This window comes from Nestor notabilis, unplaced genomic scaffold (assembly GCF_000696875.1).
Source record: "Nestor notabilis isolate BGI_N333 unplaced genomic scaffold, ASM69687v1 scaffold18278, whole genome shotgun sequence".
NCBI classification, from domain to species: Eukaryota; Metazoa; Chordata; class Aves; order Psittaciformes; family Psittacidae; genus Nestor; species Nestor notabilis.
Genome location: NW_009940785.1, coordinates 27,952 through 48,753, shown reverse-complemented (window position 1 = coordinate 48,753; position 20,802 = coordinate 27,952). Strand labels below are relative to the sequence as shown.

Here is a 20,802-nt window from a genome sequence, read left to right as displayed (position 1 = left end):
ACTTACATAGTTGTTCTGCAACAAAACAGATATTCAGCACTCAAACGCCCCTTAATTTTACTATTAAACAGCTTAGAAATTTACAAGAATTTATAAGCATAAGGATAGAAATTAAAGCTCCTTTCTGAATGTGCCCCAATTATTATACTCTGAAAAATTAAACTGTCTTATTTCCCATAAACACTGTTAATGCTGCTCTTCCCACCAAAGCATGTTGTATACAGTGTAATTACCTGGTAAATAAATACATGGAGTAGGCCATACTTGACATGCCTTGTCCACGTTGCACGATCTCGTTCTCCTGATCCTCCCATTTCTCCGTTTCAGAATCCACATCAGATGTGAGCAGATGCAATTCTAATCCAAGTTTTGCAATTTTTGCCTGTTCCTGTAAATGGTAACCATATTTATGGCACTTGAAAATACATTCTTCAGACAAAATTAAAAAAAAAATCAAGAAGATTTTAAACTAAAATGATGGCATCTTACCTCAGTATCAAGTTTGACTGGCTTTAATGCTTTCAGATTTGCATTATGCTTCTGTTTCAAACAAAAAATAGTATTTTTAAATAAAAGACATTAGCAATCATTTTACTAACAGATGATAAGAGGTAGTGCTATACTCAAGAAACAGACTTTGCAGGCGAGTTCCAGTGGTTCAGACAAACTTCTCAGTAGAAGCTGAGTACTCTACTCTGGCTGTCCTCCTGAAATGGCATGTGCAAACGGGGGCTGTGCCTACAGACACCCCAAAGTTTCAATGAAAACAACTCTTCCACAGTGCTCAGACTGTACTTCCTCATGCAGTACACCATTTCTTCTCCTTACCCTCTAAATCCTCAGTAACACTTAGGAGTAAATAACCAGACTTACTCAAGTACTACTGCACTGATTTTTCCATCAAAGATGATACTGATGTAACAGGGACTTGGAAGTTGATTTAGCTAGTAACAAGCTGATCTAGGGTACAACCCCCGAAAACGTTGGTATGAGGATGTAGCTTGTTATTCTGTGTCACTTTGTTAAAGTAGCTGGAAACAAGTCCTGACACTTTGGTCTTCTTATGGGTCTCCTTCTTCTATTTAAGTCACAAACTATCTGAAATACCCGTCTGTCTGCAAGCTAAATATTGGCTCAGATTAAACAATAATTAGTGGTGCTGATTTGAGCAGACTACCTGGTAAGGCAGAGCTTTCCCACTGAGTAACACATATACACAGTATTGCATGATTTGCTTCAGATCAATTTACATGTTGAAAGCAGCAATTCCTGGCTTTAGCTTTGTATGCTGCTGCTGTCACTGTGCAGAGACAGCAAAAACTAACAGACATGGGAGCCACAGTCCACGTTCAGGAACTGCTCTGGAGTGCAGAGGAATGGAAAGTACAAGTTGGTGTCACACTTTGGAGAGGTGTGAGCTACTGGAGGAGGTTGGATGGTTAAGAGTGCAGGACTGAGTGCCTTGCCTGAGAACCTGGAAAAAGCTGCTATTCATTAGTGGGAGTACTTGGGCAAATAAAGTGCAGTAATACCTGCAGGGGGAGAAAAAAAACACTATTCGATGTGAACAGCATCAGAAACAGGCTCCAGGTACCATCTCCATCTCTCACTTCAAGAGCTTGAGCAAAAATAAAGTGCCACTATTAGAGTTTCTACTGCATTCTGCTGCTCAGTTTAGCTTTCATGCTGTTTCTCTTTTCCCAACCCAAAATTTTTAGATATTCTGAATCTTATGACTATCTTCCCAGATTAGACATTCTAATTCTGCCTACGTATTAGAAATGCTGGTCTCATATCAAAAGATTTCGCAAAACAAAGCTTTTTTATCCACAGATAACTAAAGAAATCTCAGATGTTTGTCAGATCTGTAGTTTTCTCCATTCTGGTATTTACTCACACTATCTGAATGTGAAAATTGGTAAAAATCAGGTAAGAAGTTATTTTGCTTTTAAAATATGATTTGACATCTAATACTATAGAGAAAAACGTACCTGTGCATTAAGCACATACATGAATCATCCTTACTGCTCTGTCCTCAACTATGCCACGCATTACCAGCAAACAGCACAGTCACAATTAAACAGGTGTATCAAAACATGTATCCTAATTAGATCAACAAGAACAATGGAGCTCCTGTGCAGGCACAGCCTGGGCATTAGCCAGGCACAGCAGACCTCTTTGATGGCAGTAAGGATAGAAGAGGCAGTACTGGAAGTCACAGCACTGGGAAGAGAATTCTGAAGCTTAGTGCATCTGTTAGGCAAAGAAATTACTCTGTGAAGGAATTTCTTGTCTTACGGATGTAATCTACATTTCCTCTCCACTTTCAAACTGTGAATTAATCATAACTCTCCTAAATCTATGTATTTTGCAAAATTCAAAAGGTGGCAGCAACCTTCCAAACAACAACAAAGCAACTGTTTAAATCCTGGGAACAAAGTTAGAAAAAGAATAAGATCAGATTACCAGAATTTACTTTCATCATGTTACAGTGTATTCTTACTGTTCTAATAGTAACAATGCATTTTTTATTATATAGCATGACAGTCGAGTACATGGTAAAAAAAGGTCGTATTAATGAACAGTAATTAAAGCTCACGTACAATCAAAGCATACAGTGTAACTAGTTACCCTAGTTTTCAGTATGTTTGCTATTAATTTAATGAATTGACAAAATCTGATATTTTACTGTCAGCCATACAGTCAAGATGCATGTTACCAAGACACTGCTATGTCCTCATCAAGGTGTGACATGGAAAGAAGTCAATTAGCTAATAGCAGATATAAAGTAAATACAACAATTCCAAAAGCAACTTACCCCTGGTCTGGGCAGTGATAGGTAGACACGCTTCTCTCCTATGAAGAACACATACATTTACAACAAAATTTGTATGCAGATTTTAATCTATGGGATCACATGGTCTTACTTCATCCTTCCTTAAGTCGTAGTACCATAAAAGCCAATTACTTACCTGTAATTTCTCATCTTTAAATATTGCAGAGGATTCTCTCTCTGGCTCGTGCTTCCAGAGACAGACAAGCCAAGGACTCTGTGCTGTTCAGATTTTAGCTCTCGGCAACTGGCAGCTAAGAAAGCTTCTCTGAATAGTTTCCCTCAATTAGATTTCTAGTCCTCTGCATGCAATCCACAAGTGAGTGGGACTGAGTAGCTATCACTACATGCGCTCATTTTGTTGCACAGTACAGAACATACAGTGGTAGTTCGACATAAGGCTTTTCCTGGCATGGGTTAGATGGTCTGAAGCCTGCAATAGGCAATGCCTCTAGTGAGAAATCTAGGCAGGTTTTTTTCTAAGTAATGACAATAAAACTCTCATGTTGTACTGTACTACATGTATCCTGTGTGCACTGTATTTTATAAAGAAAAAGGTTCTATAGCATATTACACACATACTGAATTATTTCTTATATCCCCAGGAGCCACAGGTATTCCAAGTCTGAGCAAAACAAACAGAGAAAAAAAAAACCCAAAACAGCCTTTTAGGTATTACCTAAAAGTGGGTAAGAATTTATCGGCAAAAGGAAACAGTGCCTGGGCTAGCAGCCTAGGATTAGAGCTCCAGTTATCAGAAAACTTAGTATCTATGAAAACTTACAGCTACTACAATAGATTCAGGAGAGCAAAATCTGCCAAATAAAATAAAAATAAAATAAATAAAACCACCTTAAAAGCTAGTGAAAAGCAGATTTTACCTGAAGAAAAAAAGGGCTACTATAATGGATATCAGTACCAAGTTTGCATAGAGATGACGCATCTTGACAGACAGAAGGACAAGCAACAACCCTCTCCTACAATTGCTATTTCCTCCTCTTGCATCAGCTCCTAGAGGAATTCCACTCTGAGTCCTCAGAGTACAGTTCTCCTGTGCATTCATGATGTTTTTGAAAATATGCTCTTTATCTCCTGACACCACAGAAAAATCAGGGTTTCCATGTCTAGGCAATTGACCCCCTAAAACCCAGATTTCAGTAATTGACAAGTGTACCTCAATCCTCTTTGTCTTCCAGTTTTCCACTTTCCAGTAGTCCCAGTCATGCTTTTCCCTCCAAAATGTCTCTATTTCAACTTCTAAATCTTGCTCTTGATCTCAGTTCTTATCTGAAAGTAGGATGGCTGCAGACCTGCTTCACCCTTCTTTCTCGAACTCCGATTTCTAAATTCTGTTCTGTATTCCCTATTCACCACCTACGGCCCTCCCAGATCCTCATGGTCATCTAACTCCTCTCAAATCAAGTGGGCGAAACAAGAGGAAGGCAAAAAAAGGCAGTTATCTTCACAAATCATTCTCTCACTTCTGACTAAATACAAGGGAGCAATCAGGGGATCATTCACATTCTTCTCCAGCATGTTGAAACTAAGAAGTTAGGAAAAAAGAGACTGGCTCACGGCCAACAGAGGAGATGGTACTTTCCTTAAGTGATTCATCTCAAAGTGCAAGAGCCTCAAAGTTAAGTATCTAACCTAAACCTTCTAGCTGACAGGAGCCACTCTCCCAAGAAGCCCAGCACTCTTCTCAGCCCAGACCAGCCATGCAGAGATTCAAACGCCAACACTGTGCAGAATGGGCCTCCTCACTGTTTTAGGATTAAGCAAGAGGAGGCCAACTCAACATCACTGTCCCGTTCTGCACAGCACAGAGGGATTTTCAAAACCCACATGAGGGTTACTGGGCTGCGGTGTGCTTCCTCCAGTCCTACATGCGTATGCATCCCTCTCCCTAAGACAAGCCCATTTCAATTTGGGCATGATCTGGTGCAATTACACTAAAATTCAGTAAAATATTGTTTCATCTGGCTCTCTATTCATGTGAGATTTGAACCTCAGTATAAGAAATACCTAATTTGCCGATAGGAAAGAAATACTGGATAAGGAGTTATACAATTTCTTGTAATAATAAAGAAATTAGTATAGACAATGTGAATCTAGTGTAATCAGAAAAATGTTCCTTTTATTTGATGTGTCCAGCACATTTAGTCACCACTCAATTTTTGCCTCTTAAACTGTATTCTGAACTCTCTAACAAAGCTAAACATTTAAATTGGTAGTACAAAAATACAAGGTTTTAAACTGAGGAGAAAAAAATATATATATACCTTCTTATTTAATTCTATCTTTTTTTACACACAATCACAATTCTACTAGAAATAAAGCACTTGTTACATTTTAGTCTGTAAAATAAAGACACTTTTACCAACATTAGCATTAAGATAACTATCATGAGTTACAAAAAGAATAAAATCTTATAAAATATTGTGAAACTTCACTGTGTCTTGTGAATGCCACTCTTATCTCTTAGCAAACATACACTTTAACTTATTTATTGGGTCACCAGCCATGTTTTCTAGGAGAAAAAATGGTGAAAGTGGCAAGGTAGACTTAGGATATCTACTGGAAGCAAAAAGGTGGAGGTATTTAGGTGAGATTTTTGTCTTTTTTTTTTGGCCAAGAGTCACTCTGATGTCCAACAAACAAACAGAAAAAAGTTAGCCTGCAATATAGAGGAAATCTCTGTAGAAGATGGATATAGGAGACCAGATTCTTTCTAAGGAAATAACTGACACTTAATATGAAACAATCCATATTCAAAGAGAAGTCCCTTACTAAGCTGGGATGCAAGACAAGGAAAACAGACACATGATTTCTTAAGCATCGTTTTGGCAATACAAGACCTAATGCACCCAAGGCCATCTAAAGAACACAAGCTGTGCTAACTGTCTTATCAATGATGGTATCAGAATACCTTATGCTGAAGGTAAGACTGAGAAAACAAGAGACACTAACAAGAACAGACTCATCCAGGTGTGACAAACAGAAGTCAGTCTTCATTGCAGCCAGGCCCACACACACTAACAGCCTCCAACATGCTCAGCAACACCTACCCATTCTCTTTTCTCTCCTTCAAGCAACGACATTGGGTTGCCTTGTGAAATGATGCTTTAAAGAAACTGTAAAGTACCACTAGTGGAAAATGGTTGTTACCTGCTGTCAACAGCCACAAGAGAAAAGAAAGTTACTAACTAGAGGAGAGGCTGGCAATCTGCCGCAGCACTTGAGAATTATTTGTTTGGAAAGCCAAGTGCATGCTTTGCTGTGGCTGTATGAATTCCCATCCTATTATTTTTAAATACAGTAATACATATATGTATACACACACATATAAAAAGTTGCTCATTCAACTCTGCAGGACCACTGTATGAATACGAAAAAAATCAGATACTGAATGATCAGCCCTGCAAATTCTATATTTATGTTAATAAATTAATATTAGAGTAATACTTTATTTTAAGTCGCATTATATAAAATTTAATGCTATGTTTAAATTAAGTTAGTATGTCCTTGGCTCCCAAAACAAACAAAAATCCCACTGAAATTTTAAAGGACCATAAACAGGATCTCTGTTTGCTACACATCTTTAGATGGTATTCCAGACCAACATGGACAAACAAGTAGGATAACGATCGTGTATTTCTCAAACACCTCAAATTCCCAATAACCTGCAACACACACAAATATTGTAAACCCACTCAGATTTCAACATACGTTTTCCTTTTACAGGTCTTCAGGTTTAGACACACATTCATCTAGCAACCAGCAACAACAGTTTAAGATACTACACTCCATGACTGGTAGTTAACTGTCCTCACAACAAAGCTGGTAGAAAAGAACTGCTTACAGAAAAAGCTGATCAAGTACACAAAGTTAAACTGACAAAAGAAACTCTAAAAATGGAAAAAGGTCTCACATTAATAGCAAGATGAAGTATTGTGTCATTGATAAAGTGTCATCTAACCTGAATAAGGATTTACTTTTTGTATATCTTAGATACAAAAAAAACCAACCAAAAACCCAAAAAACCCAAAAGTTTCTGTATTTAACTAAGTCTAAGCTTTTAAACCTGAGTGATTTTCTTAAAAATACTAGACATTCGGTATCATCATATATTACATTCTACTTGTATGCAATTATACCTTGAAGACTGAAACAAACATGTAACTGCAAGAAGTATGACAGACTACATAAAGACATCATCTGGAAAAAAATTATGTTAGATATAAATGAAAAACAATATTGTTTCCATTTTAAACGTAAATTACCCTACATGAAAAGTAAACACAGATTTATTTTCTTTTTAAGATTCCAAGGTTTTCTTCTACATGTTGTACAAATACCAGTAAACTTACCAACCAGAGAAAATATCCCAAGATTTTGCAGTCATCAGAGATTCCATCCAGGAGAAAGGACAGCAGTTTAAAAATCAAATAACTACATTCACTACATTATGAAGTGAATACAAAGCAAGTTGACAGTATAGAATATATATATATATATATTTTTCCCCCCAGAAATACAGGAAATGAATTACACATGTCACACAATTCAAGTTATGTCTTCACTGCAATAAACTGGAGTGTCCTAGACAAGCTGAAGGGTTGGAATGAAAGCCCTACATCCCTAATATTTGGACACCGCTGGCAAAGTGCGGTGTGGAATATGTCTGTGTCTTTTGAGCCCTTCTATTTGATTTTACTGGAACTAATCACTGTGCAGAAAGCTAAACATAGCTGATCTTACTCAGATCAGGCTTTTAAATTTTCAGCTGTTTTTTTTTTGAAAAAAGAAAAAACCAATAAGCACCCTAATTCAACACCTATACAAAACCAATAAATTTGTGTATTCCCACCTAGATTCCACACTGCCATAGAGGATGTGTGACTGTTTATTGTGCTTTTCTCATAAGAAAACAGTATTTCCTAAATCACACTTGAAATTCTTAGACTACATGTTTTGAAAACTACTTTTCTATTTCTACATAGCATTCTTACCTCTTCTTCCTTCAAACACATCATTGATTTCTCTTAACAACATAGACATGTCACTCAGTTGAGACTCCCAGGCCTCACAGAACACCTCAAGATTTTCTTTTGCAATCTTGCTAGATGGATGTAATGCCAGTGTTTCTGCAGCAGAAATTATCTGGACAGACACAAAATATTTGCTGTTTGTAGTCCCAGCACATAGTGTTGCACATGAATTCACAACTGCCTTCGCAGGCAAAACACAAAATTAAACTGCTACTGTTACGTCTTTGTGGTGTATTCATCTGACATCTCCAGGCTAGATGATCTTCCTTGTGCATTTGTTTAGCTACTACCCGACATTAAAGTGCAATTCTTTCTTAGAACTGTTCTGAACAGTTCAACATCAAGGTCTTCAAAAAATTTGCACGAGTAATTTTTACTGATTTATGTCCAGTAGAAGTGTTCAGATAAAAGCTAAGCTTACCTGTGGGCCAGTGACCTGAAAGGTATCTTCTGCATGTATGCAAGTAATCTCGAGGGGCTCAGTTCCAGAAACATGCCTCAGTAAGCGACACATCTAAGTATTTTTTATAAATTAAAGAGAGAAAAGAAAGGTAAAAAAAAATGTTTTCATTAGTAGTGAGAAAAGGTGCACAAAGACACACGCACAGAACCACAAAGTTATTGATGGTCCCTTCAGAAACTTCTCGGGGACCGCACAGCTGGGTGTTTCTCAGAGAACATTTATAATAAAAACGAGGCTAAATCCTAACTTGGAATGTGTAGAAAATCACCAAGATCACCAAAAGACACAAAACACATTAATTAATAAAAACAAAACAAACAAAAAATTAAATCAAAGAACAACAAACCCCACCAAAATCAATAAATTAATAAAAATAAAATTACAATGATTTCACATATTTATGACTGAATAAACCTGAAAGTTAATTAGGCACCTACAGAACTTGGAAAAATTGTAGCATAAATGACTTCACCGAAACAGGCTTACTCTGCAATTAGCAGCCATGTGGAAAATTCAGGCTTTCATCACCCAGGGAAGTGAATTATCTTTAAGTAAATCAGCATCAAATTAATTTAGGGAAAAACGGTTTCCTTTCACAGTAAGCAAAATGTAGTTTTGTTTTATTGGCTTCTGTTTGAGGGTTTTTTGTTAGTAAGATTTAGAGTGAACTTTGGACTGAGAAGGAACATCGACGTTTTCAGACCAAAAGGAGAATTTATAAGACAGAGACAGCAAATATTAAACTAACTTCACTGTCCATCATCCGAAATGCTATAATGCCTCACATAGAAACATTATTTAACCTCTTGGTTATGCCTGACAAAAAAAAAGAAAAACTGAACACTAATTAGTCACAGAAAAACGGGACATTAAAACTGAAATTAAAAATCCACAGCATTGATTTGCCAGCCCCAGAAGTTCAAGAGTGATGTTTTTACATATTCACCCTCAAGCCCCATATGGTATCAGAATTTTTTAGAAATTAGTAAGTATTAGATGAAAGTACAGGTGTTGGCATCACCATGTTCCAGATCTAAGTATGTATCTTTGTATGTCTCCTGCTGGTAGAGTTACTTCTGCTCATCAGTCAGACGAGACAGCAACAAGATACACGTGGCAGTCATCCTCCCCACAGGTACTCCTAGAACCCATGGTCTCCTAAAAGCCACGATCTCTCAGTAGTCTTGGAAGTCCTGTTTGTTCATGTGTGTGAACACTACCATACAAAACCGTTAATGTGTTAGTACATGAAACATACCCGCTGCTTTTCACAAAGGAGAAAAGATTTTCAGTGGCCTCCTGCCTGACAAAAACTACACAAGATCTTCAAAACAGTCAAGTTCACTGCATTAAGAAATTTAACCCTACATTCCCGGCACTCTTAAAATGTGTCTTCGGATCCAGCTGCTGCTGAATGCCTCCTGCTTGAAAGAAAAAGGCTATCATTTCTACTTGAATCTAGAAACCCATTTTTTAAATGAGTATTTTAGCCACAATATATACATATAGATTGAGTCTAGATTCAGGAGGAGAAGTGGGTACGGCTGTACGTCCCTTCTACAACAACTCTATGCCACACTGATGCCTCTGGTTCAGACCCTAACCAAAAGCAATACAAAATGCAACAGTATATTAGGAAAATAAAATAAAAATTACAAAAGCACAGACCAAAGCCTTCCTAAGTAACAGATGAAGACAAATCTGGCCACTCATTTTCTAAGTGCCTTACAAAATGAAAGCAGCTGTGAACTCACCTCAACCAGTTGTTCTTTCTGCTCTGATAGCTTGCAAGTATACTCTGCTACAGCTTCAAGATTTCCTTCTACTCCTGTGATTTTTAATGCTTTGAGAACCATATGATCCGTATGGTATTTTAGCAGATCTGCTGCCAAAGATGTTGCTGCACTGTGAACCTTGAGAAGCATTAAAAGAAGAAGGAGAGAGAAGTCGTGGAAAGAAAAAAAATTCATACAGTACCAAGCAAAATAAACTTAAGAAACAGATTGATTTTTCTAAGAAACAAAAAATTTACTGCCATGAAAGCTCCTATGTATCCTGCATATTTTCTGGGACTTTAATTCTTCAATTACTATTCAAAGATAAAATCTAATGCACTCAAAAAAAAATAAAACTCCAACCCCCACAAGCAAATATGGATAGAAACAAAAGAGCAGCTGGGTAAAATGAGGACATGAAGTGATTTATCACACTATTGTTTTCTGATAATGCTACAGCTGGGAGAAAACTGGGTGCATGAATTTGTGCGGCACCAAGTTCAACATAAGCATGGCACAATGGCTACTCCTCATGAAGAGCACACATTAAACTGCAAATCAGACTGAAGCCACACAACATCTGAGATTATAATATTTTAAGAAATTAAGTTCGTATGAATAAATTGAATTCTCAGTGATGCAAAGAAATATAATCAGCTTGTGATATGGCCATAGAAACGTAAAAAACCTATTTGCTACATGGAGGCTCAAGCCAGAGATGGATCTTGAAGAAGTCTCACTCTCCATACACTCCCAACAAGCAAGGAGAAGCTTCCCCTTGAAACACATCCCTAAATCCAGATCCACGTTCAGACCCAAGGATCTGCTGAAATCATGCTGTGAGGGACTCGGCTTGACAACAGCTATCAGTGACAGCTGCTTCTAGTTCTACAGTGACTAGCCATAGTAGGTTTACCTATGATGGACTTAACTGCAAATCAGCCCATTTTAAAAACATAAGTAAAACCAGAATAGTGACCTCTGTAGAAACAACAGAGCATGCTTTTACTCCTAAGACCATTGAGAGTTTTGTAACAGTACACTCACTTTGCCAGACTGCACTGAATATACAACAAATCTGGCTGTTCAAAAAGAAAGCTATTTTTCAAGTTTTTATGAATACAATGAGCTTGAAATTGTGCCACTGGTGGCCCTCAACTCTGTAGATAAGAGTGTTTACTAGAATGGTATGTTGGGGTTGGTTTATTCCACTGGCCTCTACCTATTTTATCCCCTTCCCCAACAGTACTTCCTCTGCAGTCCAGAACTAAGGTTGGGGTTGGTTTGTGGGTGGTTTTGGTTTGTTTTTATTTTCATGCAAGCAGCCTGAATTGTTGCCTCACTTTCTGTGACTGTCTTCTATAGAGGGGAAAAAACCAAAACTATGACAACCTGTTATAAACTATTTATAAAGCATTTCTCATATGCGATTAAAAATTAGCACAAACCACTAATATTGGAAATGAAGTCAGGTCTGAAGAAAGGATTATTTGCAAGGCTTGTAATGTTACAGTAGGAACTGACAATTCTCATTTATATATATGCTACATAGAGATTACCTTTTCATCAGATTCTTTTCATCCTGATCTAAAAAAGAAATGTGCTTCTATTTAATGCTGTCTCTCTCATTGTTAGGAAAATCACCTCAAGGAAGGAACATATCTTTTGTTTCTTCCATAAAGTGATAGAGATGCGAAAGAACTACTTTTAACAGGGCTGTCTTGTGTACTCAGCCACCAAGGCTCTCTCTTTTAGAGTCACGATACTTCAGTTTCACCAATAGAGATCGTGGTTGCTGGATGATACACCCCAGCACCCAAAGTTGGACTGTCAGGTCAGTCCTCCTCAGCCATGTACAGAAGCCTGGCTACTCTGGGATCAATGTAATCACTACACAGAGAAGTAGGAAAATGACAATCTGAATGTATTTCTGAGTATTATGAATCCTGTGTATTTTAAAAAAAGCTCTTACCAAGCAAACTTTCATACTCTACAGATCACCAGAGCAAGTCATACAGAACCTCAGATTTGTTTGCTTAGAAATCCACACCCACTACATTTGCTCCACCATTTCTAAACCAGTGTGCTACATTTTCCCCTGCACTGCTTTTAATACAGAGCTACACCACAGGGCACAGGTAAGCCAATGTTTTGTATTTTATGCCATCTCTGTTTCCTGCTTTATAGACGGTAATTTTCTACTATTGTCACCTGAAAAAATTCTTTAACTTAAGTGTGGCAAATGTGTAGCCTTTGTTGCATAACATTTGCGCAAATAGAAACCTGTGGGCAGGACAGTATGGTAAGATTTACAGTTATGGAGCTGGAAGAAAATACAAGATATTAATGACTTCTTTCACGTACTATATTCCAGCCACCTTTGGTTTTATGATCTATGCAATTACATAGTCACATACTCTTTTGACTGGGAATCTTTCCTCCTCATTCAGCACATGGGAGCACATGTTACTCAAAAAGGATGATCTTACAGTTAGAGCAGCTGAACACCACTCCAGCGAAGCTGTACTACTGACTTTCTACATAATATTGGCTGAAGAAAAAACTATTAATCAAAGTGCACTAATCATGTACCCTCCATTTCCTGGGAGCCCAACACACTGCCTGACAGCAGAAGTGCAAAACACTTAACTGCAATAGTTTCAAAGCACTGTTCAAATCTTCAAGACAGCTGCAAGAATTATAATCCAGAAAAGGAAATTTTCATTTTGCCTTTATTAAAAAATATGCAGCATGATTTTTTTGAGCAGTCGAGGTTTTCCAGTTACAGCAGCTGAGAGCTCAGTCTAAGCAAGTTCACTGCTTGCGCTGTTCTGCAGCCTAGTATTGAAACCCATGTTCTTAGTCATCATTTCTCCATCTGTTGTCTTACTGTAAAGGAACAGTAACATGAAGCAGTTGAGAAGATATCTGAATGCTTTGCAAGTATTTTGGAAGTTGCCAGAAACCAGTAATTCTGTATTTGGCTCAAATCTGTAGAACAGACAAGGCAGCAATGCTATCCATTAATGGAGGGAGAGACGGATGCATACACGTGACACTGATAAGCAAGTGCAGTCCATCCCATGTACCAAATGAGGTAGCTATCTCATACATGTATGTAAGTAAACACCCAGCATGCTTGCATTTAGGAAAAAAGTGATTTACAACAGGAACATACAGAGCTGCCAAATGTCCAGAAAAATACACGAGTATAAGGTACTATCATAACACATTTCTGCTATAGAAATCAACAGAAGAGGTTAAGTACAAACAAGCAGCAAATGTGATTTATTCATTTAAGCACACACTACAAGAAAAAGTATCTATAAGTGATGCATGCATCCCCAAGGAAAGTTCAGCCTTTGCATTTAAAGTAATGATTATATACATAGTACTTAGGTCCAAACACCTTTTTTATTGTTGTCAGAGTTAGCAAAGAGCCTATGTATCTAACAGATTTCTAATCAGTTCTAGTAAGGACACAGAAGATGACCGCATACCAGCTCCCAAATGTAATTCTGATTTAGCTACTCTTGTCTATGAATAGTTACTATCTTTCGGGGGTACACGATCCTATTTTACAACTTCACATACAACAAGTAAGAAATTCAAGCTTTTATTCAGTTTATGCTTGCTTAAACTAGACTTACCTCTCTTTTAAGTTCATTCATGCACTGGCATGTTTTTAAAATGGCTACTTCCAAGTCTTCCATGAGATCCTTTGTCTTCTGGTTTTGCTACAAGCCAAAGAAAGCAAGTGACAAAACATTACACAAATACCCCAGCAAATCCCACTCTCAAATCATGTGTCATTACTTCAAGCTGCTTTAGAAGATAGCCCTTTCTTTCTAGATGGAATGTTTTCATTTGCACATCCTATGTGTATTCTACTTGAATAAGTCTCTTACAGAAACAGCTATCACCAAATCAAATCTAAAAATAATAGTGATGCAAGGTAATTGACTTTTTCTGTTCAACAGGAATTTATTTCTATACCTCACTGAGCTTTTCTACTTTTTTTCAGGAAATTGACAACTTCCAAAAATTTTCTGTCTAAACATCCTAAAGTAGAGCAACAGTTTAAGGCAATCTTTAAGTAGTTTTTAAAATACAAAGACCCTTTTAAAATACAGTAGTACCTAGAATGTCATACCAAAAGTTCTATACTTGATTACAAAAAGGTTACTTAAAGCATCCTTGTAAGACTAGATCATTGTCTATATCACTTAAAGGAGTACAGTAGCACTTTTTTTAAAAAGAAAGTGAAGGAATTGTCATACCAAAATATGGTTACAGGAAAACCTAAAACAGGAGAGTATCTTGTGATCTTATGAGCTCAAACATACACAGGAAGATATCAGAAATATTTAAAATTCAATCAACAGCATTAGATTATCTGTTGTGCTCCAGCTAGTCTTCACTAACATACAATAATACATGAAAAAGCAGTGATGTCAGTCAAATCGAGACTTGAGACTTCTGTTTCAAAATACTCCTCACTGAAGACAGTTACTCTGCTTGCTGAAAGGAAGTATGGTGAAGCAAAAAGGGAGACAACCGGGCACCTTAAGAGCTCTACATATCCCCCAGTTCATGTATTCTAATCAACAATCCCGCTTGAATTACATTAAGGCCCTCAGAAAATATTCACCCCCCCCATGAAGCTGCTGGGTTATTCATTAATGAAAACACTCAATGCACAAGCACACATGTGCATGCCCAAATATTTTCATGGATCATATATATGCATAGTCTTGTCCTAGGCTCTCATTTCTATCACTTGAAGCGTGGCATGTGTATTATTTAGAGGTGACCATTTTCTACCAGTAAGAGAGCTCTGAAATACCCAAGTGCACTGGTTTTGACTGGGATAGAATTAATTTTCTTCATAGTATCTGGTATGGTTCTGTTTTGGATTTGTGGCAAAACCAGTGTTGATAGCACACGGATGTGTAAGTTATTGCTGAACACTGCTTACACAGCTGCCTATCAGGGCTAATTGCCAACACCAAGCTAAACACAGTTTTAGTTTCTTATATGGAGTTAAGGAGTCTATGCAATTCTTATTCTATACGTGTCTTCTTTGTAGTGACAGCAGTCTGCGAGTGAGATTTATATGCTGTTCAAACTGCATTACTGCATTAAGAACACCTGACTGCAGCATCTGATTCAAAGAGGAGAAATGGAACAAAAATGCTTCCTCGAAGTAAACACACTCAGTTATGTAAGTACCCTACACTCGTACACATCTGCCATATTTCACAGTGTTGGTAAGATTTTTTGCTACACCAAAGACAAGTCAGCATTGAAAGAAGCAGCTGCATTTTCCATCTCTACTTTTCCTCCCCCTTTTGCATTTATGTTCTGTCACCTTCAAGGAATACGATAAGACAACTGACAGAGGAAGGCTTAATGCGCTGCTTCTCTAAAAAAGGAAATTATTGTTTAGATCTTGTAAAAAGGACAAACAAAAATTGCTTGTAAGTCTTAGTGTGTCCTTCCTCTCTTTCCACAAGATTAAAAAAATGTGAAATTTTTAGAGTATTTCTCTTTTCAGTAGTTTAGGTGTGCTCGATATTCTGTTGAAAACAAGTAACAGAAATGGGTCACTGCCATGGGATCAAGACAATTGAAGTCTCTGAACTACTCCACCAAAGACCTAACTGTTTAAGACTGAGCAATGATACTTCCATTTGCCTTCTTGTTTCCACTTACAGCTTCATTAGCCTACTGTCACCAGTAGCCTAATTTAGCCATCAAAGAATCAATGAAGCAACACCACTGGGGCAGAGACAGAACATATTGAAACTGCAGAAGCACAGAACAAACTCTGGCTTCCTTGATTAGCTCTCACTGTGAGGAATACACACAGTTCTCTTCCTAGACCAGAAGAAACGCTGCATTAAAAATTACTTTCCAAAGTAGAGGTGAAAAGATTTACTTTGGTAAAAAGCTCTTACAGCTTGCATCCACACTGAAACCAGCTGCTCTAGTTCCATTTTAGCCTGTTTAGACAGCTCCAAAATATGTTCCCTGTGCTCATGACTGGTATAGGCAGAGTCTGTGAAGTCCTCCGTATGTTCCAGGATAACTTCCAGCATTGTTGAAAGGTTCTCTTTTGAGAGAAAATAAAGATTCTCACGAAGACCCTCCACCTTATTCTGAAAAAGAAACAGAGCAGTTCTTTGAGAATGTATATGGCTGTACAGTTGTGACACAAACATCTGCAGAAAGCAGATGAATCATTTTACATTTTATTTTTCTCCTCAGTGGTTTGTTAATTATTCAAGTTTTTCAAAGTAATCCAATGATTTGCTTTATCCAGATGTCCAGTTTAGGGTTTGGTATTTTTAGTTTAATTTAAATGTAATAATATCATCAGCAAATTACTGGCCACTTATGAGAAGTAACAGCAAAACCACAACTGTTCTACTGCTGTGAATAAAAACTTTTTAAGTTCAGTATGTTTCAGAAATTGTGTATTCAGATTTTGTTTGATCTTTTCACATCTGTACCATCTATTTTTAGTATTTTTCTGGTTATTTATATGTAGCAAATTGAATACTTTGAGGTATTTCACAAAAATTTCAACCAAATTCTAAATGGGGTGAGGGAGAGAATGAATAACAAAATATAATCATAAAATCAACATCTCAGATTCTAAAGAAATAAGACATGGTTGTTCATAACCGAGTAAGAAATTTAGGAAAGCCTTTAGCATGAAAAACTGCCCAAGCTACAAGATAAAATTTGAAGTCATAATATTGCCTTTGAATGATGGTATGCTTTTTTAAATGTTTGGATTAATATTTTTGTGTGCAGTTTTAAAAATACTACCTATTAAAAAGAATTCCTCTTCAATAACTATTTTAATGAACTTCTGATTGATACCCTGATACTTAGGTTTATTCAACATCAAGGCATCACCTCAACAAAACATTAGGAGTTCTGAATGCATTCTGATACACACAGAGATGGCAAGTATCAAAAGGTGCATTTTGGCAACAACAATGAAATTATAGTCATCTCTTGACAGATTTTCTACTATTTTGGGATAGTTATTTAAGTTAACACTGCTGAAAAGATGCAGGTCTGCCATTTTGAATTTAAAAAAAGCAAAACGAAACAACACAAAACATTTGTGCACACACCCACACCCTTTTTGTTTTGAGATAATTTATTAGGCCCTAGAAAACTATACTATTTCCACTCTTACCTTGAATTCTTTGATACCAGAATATATGCTAATGGGGGCCATTTCATTTTCTCCCTTTGGTCTTGAGTCAGTTACAATATCTATTACTTGTTCCAAAGCTAATCTCATCCGATGAAAAACTCCATCTTTGTTTATACGAGCGGATTCACAGTCTGGATGCCTCAGACAAGTCTTTTTAAAGAAAGCAAAGTTAAGTATTATGAAAGAGTACATGCAGTATAGTGAAATGAATTATTCCTGCCAAGGCAATTCTAAAGTATGTGTTAGAATATGATTAATTCTTTGTGTTAAACTGCTATTGTGTTAAGTAAATTCATACTGTTACTCAAAGATTTTCCTCCACTCAGTCTTTACTCTCACGCACTTCTTTAGCATGAAGTTTAGAGTTGGGCTGAGAAAGAAGAGTCAGCCATCCTGCCAGATGCCATACTCTGATCTATCTAAGTTGTGTAAAAGCATGCATACTCACCTTTGAAGCAGTTAGGAGCATCATGGTGCACTTCTCAAGAACAGCCCTAGATGCTGCCATTCTAGCCTTTTTCTTCTCATCCTTCAAATCCTAAACATGAAAAGATGACCTGAATATTACACAGTATCTAAAACGTTAACTGCTTGCGACACTGGAAAAAGGAAAGTCTTGCAGATGGATAGGTTGTGAGAAAGCTTCTTTATGTCTGACAAATGCTATTTTCAGCCTAACTCATGATCTAGAACTTGATTTTCAGACAGATTTTAATTTATGCATGTATTCTTGTCTCTATTCAATTCAGATTTCAAAGAATGAAGAGCTCAGAGATACAGAGCTTGTTATGTAAACTGTCACTAATCTTGCTATCTTTATCACATAGCATTATTCATAACACAGGAAAAATGAGGGGAAAAGAATAGCTGACTAAAAACATCTTTTGTCTACCTTAGTGTTATATTTACTACATACCAGTAATAAAGAAAGTTTTAACAGGCTAAAAAAACCCCAACAAACAATTCCTCTATAGAAACTCATTAAGTACAGAAACTTTTCAAGAACTCTCAGGGAGAGGGATATACCTGCAAGACATCAAAAGGGAAGAATTTAAGAGTCAAAATTGGGATGTGGGTGGGGAGAGAGTGAAGAGGGAAAGACATGAATCCCTCAACTTGTGAAAGGGTCTAACAAAAGGAAGAACTTACAAAACTGCAACTAAGATCTCAATGCTTGCAATGATAGCCTGGTGCTATTTGAGTGTTAAACAGGTAACTGAATGGGACCAGCTGAAAAGGGAACAGTTGACAGGATGGAATTAATCCCAGGTCACTGTAGTTTAGCAAAAACATGGATAAATCACAGCAGCAGTGTGTTTTGACAGCTTAATATTTAGCAGAAAATCTTTAAGATCATAATCAGTACATTAAGAGCAAACTGAAACCAAAACAAACAACCCACCCCAAAACAGCTAATTTCTGAAATTCCGACATTACATTCTGATAAATCTGACTACAGCCAGGAGTTTCTAGCATACTTACTATTAATTATACTAAAGAAAACTACTCCAAGTAAAACTAACAACGCCACATAGCAGCCTACGCACTGTAAAGTGAGCATATCAAGAAAGTCCTGACACAATTTAATAAAACATACTCTTTCCAAAAGAAACAAGTAGGCAAGGACAGGAGAGCCAAAGGCCAGAGATAGTTGAAAAGAATGTAACTTACTGGCAATGCACCTTTCTCTTTCCAAGGAACAACTACTATGAATATTTCAGGGAAAAATAAAGACAGTTCATTTCCAGATAGGTATTTCCTTTAGTTATATGTAGCTTTTCAGAACTTATTCTTTGATACTGAGCATGTACTTATCAGACTCAGAACACATCAACAGTAAAAGGAGATGCATGAGGTTGGCCAATTGCTTATACAAACTAAATTCTGAATTCTACTGGATATTAGGAACCCTGTATACCTGTATCAGGCCCTGGTTCAGTTCTGAATGGAGAATTTCATTGCCAAGGGGAAGAAATTAGAGCTCACAGCAAAAGTCTTAAGCCCCAGCAAACCTTTTATTTACATAGAAGTAGCAGCAAAAAACTTCCTGCAAGAATGAAAGGCTTTGAAAGAGTAGCTGCATGAGAGAAGTAAAAAAGCCATTACCCCAACATAAGGAAGTTTTGATCTAAATGTAGAAAAATATTCGAAAATAATAACAAACAACAAACAAACCCAACACAAACCCAGTACATGCTTTATTAGGATCTAAAGATTTCTCGTTTGGAGTTTTCTAAAATAATTACTTTGCCTTCAAATCCCTTCACTGTGAGCAAACATCAAATGTTTGCCATGTAATAACAGAAAAACTCTCTACCAGAATAATAAGCCAGAAAAGACAGGGCCAAAAGATAGCAACTGGAGCCAAAGGCCATCTGAAGTAACATGCACCCAAGCTTCTGGAAGATGCACAGATCAAACAATGCAGTGATATTTCTCAGGCTGAGCTTTAGAAATCAAAAGATGTCCTTTGGGTAGAGGAAGGAGGAGTTAGGCTTCAGAGGTAGGACATCAGCAATTTTTTATTAATCATCCTACAAAAACCCAGACCTTCCAGTGAATCATCAGATGAACGCGATGCCTTACATCATCTCTCACAGCTTTTTATCAATACTTACATTTTGCCGATCTCCAGTTAAATGGGCAAACTCTACCATTTCATTTCCAAACTGGCTGAATATTTGTACAAACTCCTGGAAACTATTGACTTTTTCTAGTTGTTCCATTGTTGCAAGAACCTGCAAGATAAGGGGAAACACTGTAGATTTATCAAGATGCTAAACAGAAAACGTTATTACTAAACTAGAAATATTTGCAGACACTTCTAAATCATATTGTTAAAAATGTATGAGTTTTATATACATTAATAACTCAACAGCTGGAAATCAAGTCTAGATTAACAATTAACAATCATGCTTCATTCAAAACGAGTCATTTGTTGTCAACCCTCCCCTCAAAAAACATGCTCTTCATTTTCTTTCCAGTATCAAAAGTAACACTATTGCAGGAGTCAGTTTCCAGATTTAGGAAAAATGTTAACGTCATCAAATTGAAAAACAAGTTGCTTGAAATTAATATACGGATTATGTCCCTATGTTGTAACACTCCAAGTTCAATTTCAGATGCGTAAGTCTAAAACCACCATCAAACAAGTGTTTTAATGGCTGTGTGCATTACAAAAAGCACAACAGTATTCTATAAAAGAAAACAAAGAAAGTTAGAAATTAGTTAATATATAGTTTTACACTTTCTACAGCAACTTTATCTAAAGTCTGAAGATCTTTATTAGGTCTGTGTAAAACAAAGAACTAAATGTACCCAGGTTGTATCAAGCTCTTACTCAAGATACCTAAAAGCATGCAAATTCAGCATTTAAAAAGAAAAAAAAACCCACTTTCAACAAAAATTATCACATAGCTTATAAACTACTGAAACTATCCTGC

The 20,802-nt window shown here is 36.8% G+C and overlaps 1 protein-coding gene across 1 annotated transcript in view; it reads right to left on the bottom strand.

The window, feature by feature from the left end:
- The window catches only part of CTNNAL1 (catenin (cadherin-associated protein), alpha-like 1), a gene marked incomplete at its 5' end in the record, with an annotated part of 34,757 nt that overhangs the window by 4,064 nt on the left and 9,891 nt on the right, over window positions 1-20,802 (bottom strand). Inside the window, 11 exons of the mRNA XM_010020545.1 lie at window positions 234-388; window positions 490-540; window positions 2,819-2,856; window positions 7,846-7,996; window positions 8,306-8,398; window positions 10,102-10,260; window positions 13,773-13,859; window positions 16,083-16,283; window positions 17,339-17,509; window positions 17,808-17,897; window positions 19,978-20,097. Coding sequence (XP_010018847.1) covers window positions 234-388; window positions 490-540; window positions 2,819-2,856; window positions 7,846-7,996; window positions 8,306-8,398; window positions 10,102-10,260; window positions 13,773-13,859; window positions 16,083-16,283; window positions 17,339-17,509; window positions 17,808-17,897; window positions 19,978-20,097 — 1,316 coding nt within the window. The remainder of the gene's footprint in view (window positions 1-233; window positions 389-489; window positions 541-2,818; window positions 2,857-7,845; window positions 7,997-8,305; window positions 8,399-10,101; window positions 10,261-13,772; window positions 13,860-16,082; window positions 16,284-17,338; window positions 17,510-17,807; window positions 17,898-19,977; window positions 20,098-20,802) is intronic.